The sequence below is a fragment of the Benincasa hispida genome, chromosome 11, assembly GCF_009727055.1.
Source record: "Benincasa hispida cultivar B227 chromosome 11, ASM972705v1, whole genome shotgun sequence".
Taxonomy (NCBI): domain Eukaryota; kingdom Viridiplantae; phylum Streptophyta; class Magnoliopsida; order Cucurbitales; family Cucurbitaceae; genus Benincasa; species Benincasa hispida.
In genome coordinates, this window is record NC_052359.1 from 78,020,589 (window position 1) to 78,035,260 (window position 14,672).

The following is a 14,672-nucleotide window of genomic DNA, read 5'->3' on the forward strand; positions in this document are numbered from 1 at the left end:
TATTTATAAGATTTCAGGGACAATCTCGGGCCACATTTACCCCAAGATCATATACAAAATGCCCAAAACTCAATAGTCCATCCAATCTTGGAACACATTCAATAGATCTTGGGTCCACTTCATCCATTCACTCAAGATAGGATGAAGTATCTAGAAAAGCATCCACTACAGACAAGATACACAAAAAAAAGGTCCAAATATTGAACGAAAGAAAAATACAACTCAGATTTCTCATATATCTCGGATAAACTCTAAAACCCTAACCAAATTCTACCTTAAGATAAAACCATAGACTAAACGAAGGAGATAGCGGACTACCTCTACAATAACAAATCTTAAGGATGCAAATAACCGTGGAGACAAGGAAAATTTCAAAGCAAATGCAAGGAGATCTCCGGCAAAGTGAGGAGCTGGAATGATTTTCGTTTATATGAAGGGTTTTTTCAATGAGGGGTATTTTTGTCCTTTCAACAAGCTGGATAATTTGAATTCTTAACGTTTCAAATTCAATCTTAGAGTCAATCTCACCCAAGAAGGCCTGAAATCTCCAAAAAGCATGCTATTTTTGCAAGGTGAAAACTAGAAACGACTATTTTAGACAAGTTCCCAAAAGTTTGTGTGAGAGGCTTTGCAGCAACGAGAAGAATCAGAAGTTGAATGAATCATGGCGGATAAGCGATGTATCTCTTTGATTCTACTTTTTGCTCTGATTTATCTTTCCCGAATTTAACTCAAAAGCAAGACAAAATGGTGGGCTCAAAGATGCATTCATGGATTGGAAGATAAATAACATTCATTTCATTATGGAGGCAAAGAACATTCTGTTCATCAAGAACAAACACAAAACCAGTTTCAGTTGGTTTCCTTCTGTAAAGCAAAAGAGAAAAGGTATGGAACTTTTTTTAAATTGCTGTTTGCTTGATTACCAAGAAAACGAACACAGTAGCCGAGAAATTGAGCAAAGTAGCAGTTTCTTACTTGATTCCATATGCAAGGAATTTAGGGAGATTAGATAACGATGCATTTTGAAGACGAAAAAACTGATCACGAGAATCAATCTGACAAATTGAACTCTGACAATGGCCGGACTTCTCGATAGTGTGGCCGGAAATCTGCTCGGAAGGATAACTGAAGCCGCCGGCCGACTAGAGTTTCGTGATATCCGAAGCGAACTAAGAAACCTCGAAATGACAGTGTCGGATCTCAAGGCCGGAATCAGAGACGCGGAGGAGAAGCAGGATATCCATGATGAACTCAATGATCTGCTTAAACAACTCAAAGATACGTTTTCAATGGCCGACAGTCTAATTGAGGAATTGGAATGCGAATATTTGAAGTGGAGAGTGCAGAACCGAAAGAACGGCGTTAAGGGATGCCAGTTCTCTTCTTGTTTCTCGTCCAATGTCTTCGTTTCTCCAACTAAAACCGCCGATGACATCAACCAAATGACAAAGAAGTTAGATATGATTGAGGAAGCCATGTCTAAATTCTCTCTGGTTAAAGATGAAAATGAATATATCAAACGTTTGAAGGGTGAAATGACTCTGCGGACCTCTATTACTGGTTCGCAAGCTTTCGCTAGGCTTCTGCGCTTGAGAAAAGAGGCGATTCTCTCTGATAATGTGGACTCCATTATTGGTAGAGGTAAAGCAAAACAGAGTATCATTGATGAACTTGTGAAGGATGAAGATGATAAAAGAAAATGTCCGCATATTCTTTCAATCCATGGAGAAGGAGGGATGGGAAAGACGGCTCTGGCCAAGTTAGTCTACAATGCACACCAAGTGTTTGATCATTTTGACAAGAGAATATGGGTATGTGTTTCTGAAGATTTTGATGTTGAGAGAATCAGAAGGGAGGTCCTCAGTTCTGCAACTGGAGAAAATGTTACTGATGCCTTAACCGACCCTCATTTACTAATCCGGCTCCAACGGAAATTTGTTGACAAAAGATTCTTGCTTGTTTTGGATGATTTTGGGGTTTTGGATGCTGAAAGAGTATTAGAACTGGAAAAAATCGTGAAGATGGGCGCTCCTGGCAGCAAGATCATGATAACCACTCGTAGCCAGAAAACTCTAAATGATGCTACAACATACAAGATTGAAAAACTCGACGAGGAGAAATCCATGGATTTATTTAAACATACATGTGAAAGCAAAAGGCTTACTGAAAAGGTGGAGGAATACAAAGAACTTGTGCCAAAATGTGGAGGAGCTCCTTTGGCAATCAAATGTTTGGCGGGACTGCTTTCTTCGAAAGCGGGTGATGGTGTTGAGTGGCTGAATGTCAAGAACTCGAGTGAGAAATGGAAACCAGAAGAGGTGAACGAGGGCAGTTGTGTTTTACGTGCACTGAGAATGAGTTATGATCTAATGCCATCTTATCTGAAACCATGTTTTCTTTGCTTTTCATTGTTGCCAAAAGATAATGTCTTCTACTCATTTGAGCTAATTCAGTTATGGATGGCGCAAGGAATCCTTCATTCAGATAGCAAGGATCCTGAGGCTGTTGGGGAGCAATACTTCAACGAACTGTGGCTTCGTGGTTTACTTGAAGATGTTGAGGAGCACACTCTTGGATATTGGTTCAAAATTCATAACCTTGTCCATGATCTTGCAGTCGAACAGGCCAAGGAACAAAAGAACCTCGAAAATTTGCATCAGCTTTCATTTGTCGGTTGCAACAACAAGGATTTTCGGCCGTCACCAAGCTATGATATTCGCTATCTTTCCATTCCAGTCGGAGGTGTGGAGCCAGAGATCAATGGAGTCCCTCTTTTCAAATGCATCACCAAGTTCAGGCAGCTAAGGTTTTTGTACTTGTGCAACACTTCTCTGGAAGAAATTCCAACCTCCATTAACATGCTGAGACATTTAAGGTATTTAGATTTACGAGGGAATCAACGACTCAAGAGGTTACCAGAATCAATCTGCAAGCTACAAAGCCTGCAGACCTTGATTCTTGCATTCTGCTCAGAGCTTGAAGAGCTTCCCAAAAACATAAAGAACATGATCAGCCTAAGATTCTTATGGATACAAACAAAGCAAGCCAACTTGGGAAAAGACGGCATAGGAAGCTTAACATCGCTTCGTTTTCTCGCCATCGGAGGGAGCGAAAACTTAACTCACTTGTTTGAAGACATCTACAAACTCAACGCCCTTCAAACACTGATCATTTACGATTGCAAATCACTGCTAACACTGCCAAAAGGCTTGGAAAGCTTGAGTTCTTTATGTAATATGGCAATATGGGGGTGTGAACGGCTGAGATTGACATTCTCATTAGAATCGCTTTGTCCTAGGAAACTGATACTCAGAGGACTTACAGCAGTGGGGACATTACCGAAGTGGATGCACCATTTAGATGAAAATTTAGAAGTGCTTGAAATTGGAGAGTTTCCCATGCTAAAAGAATTACCTATCTGGTATGGCAATTATTGGAAACTTCGAATTCTTGGAATCTCCAACTGCCCTAGGTTGGAGCCTAGTATGCATACAAATTTTGGTTCTTATTGTGATCGATTGGAGGAGTTGAGGATCACATTTTGTGGGTCTTTGAGCACACAAAGCATGGAGGAAAGCAATCATGTAGATCTGCGTATCTCTCACATCCCTACCATTTATGTGGACTCCAAAAAGATTAAGCCACGAGTAGCATCAACTGAGAAACATGAGGCAGCAGGTGGAGCTGGAAAAATTGAAGAAGCTGAGCATGGAGTGCATAAAGATGACCATGAGAGTGAATCAAAACATGATAATATTAACATTCATGGATCAATTGGAGTCCGACAAGATAACAGAGCTCCCTTGGATGTTCTTACTGGGGCCAAAGAAATTGGACGAGGAGAACTTGACCGAGCTACGAACGATAATCATCTTGAAGCTGACAATGAAAGTAATGTTGGGACTGGACAACCTTCAAAAGCAGAACATGATGAACAAATTGTTGATGCAAAACAGGATGATGCCAATGACAATAAAAGTGATGTTGGTGTTGGACAAACTATGGGATTAAAACTTGATGGAATCACTGATGAGAGTCATGTTGGGGCTAAACAAATTACAAAAGCAAAAAAAGATGGAGCTACTGGTGAGAGTCATGTTGATTTTGTACAAATTGGAGGAGCAAAACATAATAATATTGACATTCATGGACTAAGAGCTGCCAAGGAAAGTCATGCTGGGGCCAGACAAACTGGACGAGGAAAACATGACCGAGCTACGAACGATAATCATCATCAAGCTGACAACGAAAGTCATGTTGGGACTGGACAACCTTTAAAACCAGATCATGATGAACAAACTGTTGGAACAAAACAGGATGATGCTAATGACAAAAATAGTTATGTTGGTGTTGGACAAACTATGGGATTAAAAGTAGATGGAATCACTGATGAGAGTCATGTTGGGGCTAAACAAACTATAGAAGCAAAAAAGGATGGAGCTGCTGATGATAATCAAGTTGGTATTGGGCAAATTGGAGCAGAATATGTTGGAGAAGCTAACAAAAAGCATGTTGAAGTTGGAAAAATTGGAGCAAAACTTGGTGGAGCAAATGAAAATGGCCATGATAAGGTCTGTTTGGGTGATGATGACCATGCTGGAGCTGACCAAGGTATGATCATTACATATGAGGGTTTCTGAGGATGATCTTATTCCCATGTAATTTGTGTATATGACATTTATTTGGCTATTGCTTTCTTTACTCAAAAACTCATTTTAATTGCTAAATTTATGTATTTTAATGACATCGTTGTGGTATTTTCTTAATACATGATATCAGGATTTGAACCTCTGACCTTAAAAGAGGTAGTATATGTTAAATTACTATTGTGCTATATTCACTTTGACGACACCTAATGGTATGTATTGATAACATATTCCTTTATTGATTAGAAATAAAATCACGTTTACCCCGCGTTGATAAGGTTGTTGTTTACCTGTGAGCCCTAGTTGATTACGTTGTTATTTACCTATGTTCTGTAATCGTAATGAACTGTGGGGTCCACTTTCAAATCTATAATCAAAACATGTGATCTGATTGAGGAACGAAAAGTGCTCTATCCAATTGTGTTTGAAATTACATGGGACCCACTATATTTAGCGTTATCGTGACCATTATCAATATTATTACTGTAACAATATGAGAATTACGAATCTGTCACATTTACCATTATCGTTTGGGCCAAACGATAATTGTAATAGTAACAATAAAGGTGACGGATTCGTAATTTCAAATAAACGTGATAAGAAATAATCAAATTACGTTTGTGATGTATGTTCATTGCGATTGATCCATTAATAGAGTCTTATTATGATTTCATCAATTTTTATTATGAATCGTAAACGTAACTAATATGTAAAGAGACACTTTGTAAAGGGATTTCAATAGTTTCTCTTTTCATCATTCGGGTAACATTTAACCAACAACGACATAGAGAATAGGCTTTTTCAATAGGACTACGTTCATGGGCATGGACACATTTATCAAGCCCACACCCTTGAGTTTAAATTCTCCCTTACCTTACAATACAGAAGCCTAATAGAAACAAACACAACTGCAAAATCTTCTTAACGGTTTCTACTGAAAATCCTCATTCACATGTAAAATTTTATAAGTAGTCATGCATCTTAGTCTAGGTCCATACATTAGGTTGAGAATGCGATCAAAATTCCACATTGATTAAATAAGGGAATGATCATAGATTTATAAGGGAGAAAACTTATTTCCAATCGTATAGGCTTTTTGAGTGAAACCAAAAGCGAAACTATGATGATTATGTCCAAAGTGGACTATAATCATACCATCGTTAAGTTAAGCACAGGATATATAAAACTTTGTTTAATTTTAATATAAAAATAAGTCTTGAAGCAAACAAAGAATGAAATACAATCAACCACTACATAAATCTAAATAACAAATGTATGTCAATCCTTGTTCCCATCTCATTTCACAGCGGTCTCGAGCCTTGAATAGCCTTTTTTTTTTTTACTCCAATTACTGTGAATTGTTTAAAAAAATTACAAATATGGCCAAATTTAAATAGTATATCAGTGATTGACCATATTATTGGTAGAAGCCTATCAGTAATAGATCATATCACTTGGAAGAGTCTATCAACGATAGAAGTCCATCGCTGATAGACTTGGGAATCTATCAACGGTAGAAGACTATCGCTGATAGATTTGTCTATATTTGCAATTTTTTTAAAATGATGTTATACACTTGGTTATTATTTCTAAAAATGCTACCAATTGCAATTACCCTATAATATATTCAAAATACACACTGATTGTAAACTAAACCAATTTTACTCTTGAACTAAATCAATCATGCTTCATTGTAAACTAGGCCACTAATTAACTTGATTTTGAACTCTTGAACAAAATATTGAGTAAATAATAAATATTTAGTTTCTAACTATTGATTTGTATGCTTAAAGTCATAGTTTACTACTTAAATAAGTTTGTTATAGATCCCACTAAAAAATTCACAACATTTTTTAAATTTTCATGATATTCGCGATTTTTCTCAAAATATCCATCAATATATCCGTAGATCTGAGTTACCAATATTTACATCAATAACAATATTCTCGTCCTTGCTCTATATGAGCTAACTTAAATTCTACTCTCAAATTCTCTAGCTTTCATATTATTTCACTCTCTAACTTAAACATCAAAGTACGTGTGATAAACACCACATCGATGAGCATGTTTTCACATTATTTCATTCTCTGACTTTAAACATCAGAGTGTGTGTGACCAGTAGTGGATCCAAAACTTCATGGTAGAGGGCACAATTTCATATAAGCTTAGAAGTTTAGTCCATGCGCTTCTAAATTTGTTTCAATATATAGTCCTTAAACTTTAAAATGTGTATAATAGGTCCCTAATTTTTTTTTGTGGTACAGGTCCCAAATTTTTTTTAATTTTTTTTAAATATAGAAAAATTAACCAAAATATTTATAAGTATACCAAAATTTTACTGTCTATCTGCGATAGATAGCGATAGACTACTATCTATGTCTATCATGACACAAATAGACATAGATTACTCTATCGTTGTCTATCACGGATAGACTGTGATATTTGCATTATTTGTAAATATTTTTAGTAGTTTTTTCATTTAAAATAATTTTCCAATTTTTATTGTGTGTTTGATAGATTCTTATGGTTTGAAGTTTATATCCAATATATCTCTTACATGTATATTCGGAAATATTAAAATTTAATTGTTATATCGTCACATATAGAATTTAACTTTGTGTCTAATGGGTCATATTGTATCTTCTTAAGAAACAAAAAGAAAAAAGAAAAAAGCAAAAAGCAAAATCAACGTATATTATATACTAAATTAAATTTCAAGACTCAATTAGTTATAAAATTAACTTTTTTTGTCCAATAAAACAATTACTTTTAAAATTTTTGGATATGTCAATACGAAATTGAAACACTACAACAAATATCAAATATGATAGCTTTGTAAAAACGCTATCATAGAATTTTTATAGCGTTTTTCGAAATGTTGTAAACGATGTTATTGAAAGTCAGCCTTCTTTCAACGCTATAAAATATGTTATTAAAAATCCATTTTCAATAGCATGATTTCAATGTTATGGAACTTTTCATGGCATTAGTGAAAACGCTATGGTTACTTTTTAGTAGCAAGTATAGCAATGAAGAAATATTATAAAAAAACATATCATGGCGTTTTTAGGCATGTTGTCGTAGTCGATGTTATTAAAAGTCTTAGCGTTTTTTTAATGCTATAAAATAAGCTATAAAAATTTCTTTTTTTATTACATAAATTTAATATTATGAATTTTTTTTATAACATTACAAAAATGCTATGAATGACATCTAATAACCATTTTTATAGTAAGAAAAAATGCTATAAAACATATAATATATTTGATCTCATTGTTGTATCTACTGTTATATATAATAAACAACTTTTACTGGCAACATTTTTTTTGTTGGCATATATACTACTATGAAAGTCAAATATAGTTTGTATAGCATTTTGAAAAATAAATTGTCTCAAATATTTGTAAAATCAACGTCAATTATATATATTTTGAATGCAAGTATATTTACATCAAAATAAGAGTATTAACATATATACATCACTTATAATGTAGCTCTTTAACTACTACAACACTCCAAAATTACATTACTGTAAATTTTTTTTTTAAAAAAAAAAAAAGACAAAGTAACCTCTCTACTTCCTTTGAGTTACACCATATAGTATTCACGTCATGTAGTCTGACTAGTCGTCTTTTAATCGATTTCTACCAAAGGAATGTATACTTTCCCTCAAATTCATTAATCAAATGTGTTTGCATAAAAATAAATAAAGTCAATCGATGGTTTGATAGGACTTATGACAAAATCCTTCCAATAGCTCATAACATATAATAAAATGAACAATACTCACCTATCCAAATTATTTGACAATATAATCATAGCATTCAACTACACTAATGGTGCCTAAGTACCCTTCAAGACCAAAAAAAATAAAGCCTATATACTACAACAAATAGCATAACACCAGTGGATGGAAAAATTTTGTATCCAAACCTAAAGAGAAGTATCTACATAAAAGACATGTTTCTAAGAAGAGTCACTAACAAAACTTTCAAACAACGACATGAAAAAAAAAAAAAAAAAAAAAAAAACTACCATTTACCATGTAATCTTATTATGAGAATTTGTTGGAAAAAGTAGGACCCTCGGAACGATGAACTGCAAAACCTACAAAACAAAAATTCGTTATAGGCTGAGTCGCGGAGCTCGCTCTCTTTAAGACGTTTCGCGACTCTGTCCAAGTGTGTAAGCAACTCTGAAAATTACCACGTCGTCCCCAAGATAAAACAGCCAAATGAAAACTGATCGAAAATGCATCGTTACTGATCGGAACGTACACCCTTTCTAAACTCACTGCTCGGAAGGCTAAGATGGAGAAAGAGAGGAAAATGAAGTGGGTATTTAGAAAATGAATTTTGTGTCTGACGAACTGCTGAAGGTCTCGCCTTTTATAGGCCTTCAGCATCGAAACAGACCGTTTTAAAATTAATCAATGGACCGTTTTAAATATAAATTTGCACCCAACAAAATTAGTACAATTCTTACAACTAATTGTTTTCCAAGTATACAAATTACCAATCAATGAACAATTCCCATTTCAAACCCTCTAACCACAACAACAATAGATGGTTGATGGAAAAAAAGAAAAAAGAAAAAAAAATGGAAAAACAGAAAAGAAAACCATACGCAAGGAAGAAAGATTGAAATGGAAATACAAAATCTTCTATCTAATTGACAAAAATGAAATCTGTGAACAAAAAAAAAAATGATGATTAGATCACTTACTGGCATAAATCTTCTCTCTAGTGGACAAAAATGAAAGCCACAAATTTTATCTAAACCAGAATGATATTTCACTGCATATGTATGTACAAATTGAAAGATTTAAATCCATCAAACCTATCAAAAAATGCAAGAAACTGTGTGGCTAAACTTTCCAGCAACCAACTTTGAGAGTACTTGTTTCTTTTATTGCAACTCAATTTGTACCTTTCAATTCCATGTTTATTACACATCACTTCAAAACTCAAACTCAAACCGATCCACCCCTTCAATAAAATCCAAAAAACTCCAAACAAAAAACATGTTCAAGTCGAAAAGCTACACAACTGCACTCAGACTCATGATGTAAAATCCAAAAGTTTCACAACTACAAAATCCAAAAAAACATGTTTACTATTTAATTTTACATTTTTAAATACAATTTTCATATCGTCAAAATTAGCTTTGAATGATTAAAAGCATGTTAAGAGCAATTCTCAAGTGATTTTAAGTATTTTAGAATCTCTCTTAAACATGTCATTACTAAAGCTCAATGAAAGAACAAAAGAATTGTTGTAAATTAAAGATCATATGGGTGCAAACATCAATGTGAAAGAAAATGAATGTAGCACTTGGAAGCAACAATGACAATGAGCAGGACTTTACCCTTGTAGTGAACATCTTTCTTAGTTGCAGGGTCCAGGATGAGGTACATATGGCCGGTCCTTAAGGTGTCTCGGTGATTCAAACAAAGGAAAGACGAATTCCAATCACATCCCCTATCACAACAAGCCAATCCAAGGAAATAGAATCGAATAATCTACCTGATTTTTACCTTCTTGTTGATTCCGCCCGACAATCAAGTTGCATTTCCTTCTAACAAGTGGCTAAGAGTTAGCAAGCAACCTTGGCCTCTTGGCAGGAGGTTCGCAGCCCCCTTCCTTTCCGGCCCGGCCGCGGTACGGCACCCGAACTCGAACCTACAATCAGATCCGAAACATCAAAAAAGGTTGCGAATTCCTCCCAAGATCAACAACAATAAAGAATTTCTAATGAATAAAGCACAAAGGCCAAGAAGCTGGACTAGATTTACCAACAAATTTAAACAAATGAAAGTGACGTTCAACATCCAATTCAAAGAATATGTTGTTTAAGAGCACCCACCGAAAATGGAGTTGAAAAAATAAGTAATATCAACAGATTTACATATTACCCAAGATTGTTCAAGATCTAGAAAGTAGAAATAACCATCTACATTAATGGAAGCTTGAAGTGAAAAACTCGAAGTGAAGAGCACAACTGTACACAGAAAATCCAATTTATGAATTAAAATATCTTAAAAAATAGTTGCTAGGCATATTCCGAAAAATTTAGCATGGAAGCCAACTTTGACACTGTTTTATCATCACAAAACAACACTACCGATGCAGTCACTAACATTTCCAACAACCTGTAGTTAAAAATCATGCATCTCCACCTGAGTTGTAACAGATAAAATTAGGTTGAATGTTAAGTCGGAAATCAGCACACACCATAACATCATCACACGAGTTACAATAAATCAAGTGTCAACTAACTACTGCTCAATCACATCAAATTAGTCTTGAAATCACAAGGCAAGAATCACACTTTTGAATCAAACATTCCATTTGTTGAGAATATCTCTTCCCCTCCTTGTTCTAAATAGGTCTCTTACGTTTTATAGATAGAATTTTTTATACCACCTATCTCATTACTGTTGGGTTAATTTTTTAAACCAAGAACGAATTATTGAACTAAAATTCAATCTCAAACGTTGTTTTCCTTGGCTTCTTCAGATAATAAACAAAATAGCTACACAATGTAAAGGTGGGTTAGATAGGAGATTGTAAGGGTTGTTGTTTCTCTTACTCACAATCAAAGAAAAAATGTCAATTATTTCATAATGGTTTCACATTGGAATCCTAATACAAATTTTTGGCTAGCACCTACAAAACTCAATCCAACATCGTTAGTACAAATTTTTATAAAATATAACCTATATGATATATTAATAAAATCAAAGTTGTAACATAATCAAGCACGACTAATAATTACCAAAAAATTTGAAAATATGCTTAAAAAAATAATGTAGGTACAGTGATGAAGTGCAAAACAACCAAAAATACAACTCAAAAGTTTGTTGATACTAATTATTTCCTTTCTATCTCAGTCTCAAGTAACATTTGCACCAAAATTGTGAAGTAAAGAAAAAGGTGAAAATGCATAGATTAAACACATAATAAAAATTAATGAGTTGCACCTCTCCCTTCATAATCTTCTTCCACCACAAGTTTCAAATACGCATCCTACATATCAAGTGGGAAAAAAAAAACAAAACAAAGGTGGAGTACGATTTTGTAAAAATAAAAAATCTAGAAAATCCTTACCTTAAAGAATTACTTGTGTAATAAATTGCAATACATGATCTTTAAAGAATTACTTGAGTAGTAAATTGAAATACCTCAAACTTTGAGCATTGTTACATTAACACTATATACACACCCATATAATATTTTGCTTTCAATAGCCACAAATCTTTTCAAATGCTTATCCTCATTGGTGATGCAAATTCATGAACGCCACAATTGAGGGATGTTTCTTTCATAAGCCTTACCTACAAAAGTGGTGCGTAAGATGTTCAAAAAATCCGATGATCCGAAAAAATCGATCAACCCAACCCAATCCGTACAGTTTAGATTAGGTTATCAACTCATTTGGATTAGATTGGGTTCAAATAAATGAAAATTTTATGGGTTGGGTTGGTTCATGGGTTCATCTAATATCATCCAAACCAACTCGAACCAACGCAAATTTATTATTAAATTTAAATTATATTTTTTATTACTTATAACACAATTATTTATACATATATTTATTTTAATTTTATTTAATTCTAATATTTTTTTAATAATTTATTGGTCAACAACTCTTAAAATAGTTTCTTTGTACTTTAGAAAGAAATTTTTTACTATATAAATTGAAATCGAGTTGTTAATCATAATTTAATATATGAAAATAATTCAATTATATTTTTACATATTTACATTTTGCTTCTTTTTAAAACAAAATTTTAAATAAATGTCTCGATTAATCCAAACCAACTCAACTCAAATATTTCATGGTTGAGTTGGGTTGGATTCATTTTGTAATAAGGATTATTTGAGTTGAAAAAATTTACAACCCGAACAATTGGGATGGATTGAAAGACTTTTTACATCCAACCCAACCTAGATAATTGTCCTTACTGAGAATACTAACAAAAATAAGTGGGTTTTCCATATACATCACCTTGCCAAAAGAAACTTTTGATATTCAACTAAAAAAATTTGAGATGAAGTTGGGAGATTCAGCTAAAAGAATTTTTTCTATGGTATTCAAACATTTTCTATGCAAAATTCACCTTAAAAACATCTCCCAACATCCCCTTCTAATCTTCTAGAAAATCAATAATAACAATAATCATGATAACATAACACAATAACAAAATAACTCATCCAAACAAAAGATAAATAGCAGATGAATGTTTAAATGTTAAGCTTCATACTCGATTTGAACTGTTAAATAAACAAAAACTCACAGTTTAGCAACAAAAGGGGGGGACTTGGGTTTGAGGAAGAGAAGTTGGTGGGTCACTACAAGAAAATTGACCTTTTTCGAAGGTCAAAATCTTCCAAAAAAAACATTTAATAGACCTTCGATACATTTTTTTAAAAGTTATTTCAACCTTTGAAAAGTGTCAAAATAGATCTCGTCGAAAAAAACTTTTTCAAAGGTTTAATAACCTTGAAAAATATTATTTTTCAAAAGTTGATTAACTTTCGAAAATTATTATTTTTCAAAGATTATATATCTTCGGTAATTGTCAAATTATTTATCAATAATTATCTATTATCAAGTAGTCTTTTTTGAAGGTTTTCATTATTTTTAAAGGCTTATCATGTTATTTTCAAATTTTTTAAAACCTTCATAAAAACTTATTTATCAACAATTGTATATTCTTCGAAAATTCTTTTACAAAACCTTTTTTAACACATTTATTGACAAATCTCGGAAGGTTGTTTTTACTAATTCATCTACATGTAGTACCCTGAATTACAAAGTATAGGAATAGAATAGAAAAAATAGACAATGACATGGATGGAAGTAAACTTATATGTCATAAAAGTACACCAAAAGGCTATCAAATTCTCTAACATCAAACTACAATTGATCAACTAGAAACAATTTTTTTACGTATCTCTACCATCATTTTTTGAAATCTATCCTCGAAACGATTTTCTAATTCGCTTATTTGACGCCTAAGTATTTCTACCTCAACCTCTCTTTATTGTTCAGATTCTTTTCTTTGTCGTTCAGATTCTTGAAGTCGTTGTTCGAACTCATTAAGACGACATTCAAGATTGCGTATAGTAGACGATGATTCAAACAACTCAAAAGGAGTAACACCTACTCCATAACCACGAACACGTCCGTGTTTCTTCAGTCCAAATACTCGTACGAAAATCTCATTCTCGTTCATGTCAAGTGTACCATCAATCATTTGAGAAGTATATGATTTAAGTTCCGACTACAAATACAAATTCACATATTATAATTCAAAACTAACACATATAAATTCAAATGTTTACAAAAAAAAAAAACACATGTCTTTGTTTGAGATTCAAGAAGTATTTTTACCTTAAATGGGGAAGATTGTGAAAAGAAATGGTCACAGGAGAAAGCATTCATTCAGATTTTACTTCCATCCAAAAAAAGGGAGAAGAATATCTCATTACTTCCTCGCTGAAGAATTCTGTATAACTTAGACTTGTAAAGCAACTGAGGATGCTTCGTCTTGACATTTTCCTGCACAAGAGAAAAGTAAAGAAAATTAGATTTATGTTTTACTAAGAACATAAACTGGCTCATAAAGAAAACGAAGACTACAGTATTCAGCTCATTGAAACATTACTAACGCAATGAACAAAACTATGCATCCAAAAACCCAACTAAAAACACACACAAAATCTATTTGTTTTAAAATTCTTTGCATTCACTATCCCTCCAAGTAGCATAACCAGAGAGGATCAACGTTCCACTCAACTAAACCAGAAAAATTTTAAAGTAAAACCAAAAGAGAACCTATCTGTCTATCAACATTTTCTATACCAGGAGGAATTCCAGAACTGGTTCCAGCACCAGCACCCTATAGAAAAAAAAAAAAAGTACACTTAGTGCGGTTAAAAGAAAAGGCATAGTTGCACAACAAAAGCAAGTCACATATAACTAACTAGGGCACGGGTTGGAGAAGTGGCCAACTGT

General features: G+C 33.4%; 1 protein-coding gene across 1 annotated transcript; it reads left to right on the forward strand.

Moving 5' to 3' along the window:
* Positions 1-626: 626 nt before the first annotated feature.
* On the forward strand, positions 627-4,814 carry LOC120092046 (putative disease resistance protein RGA1). Its single transcript, XM_039050238.1, has 2 exons — positions 627-888; positions 1,004-4,814. Exon 2 carries the CDS (start codon positions 1,080-1,082, stop codon positions 4,641-4,643), a length of 3,564 nt encoding a protein of 1,187 aa, XP_038906166.1. The 5' UTR covers positions 627-888; positions 1,004-1,079; the 3' UTR covers positions 4,644-4,814.
* The last annotated feature ends 9,858 nt before the right edge of the window (positions 4,815-14,672 follow it).

Bases quoted from the DNA above. Each gene is read 5' to 3' on its own strand.
- LOC120092046 (XM_039050238.1), top strand. From the start codon at position 1,080: ATGGCCGGACTTCTCGATAGTGTGGCCGGAAATCTGCTCGGAAGGATA.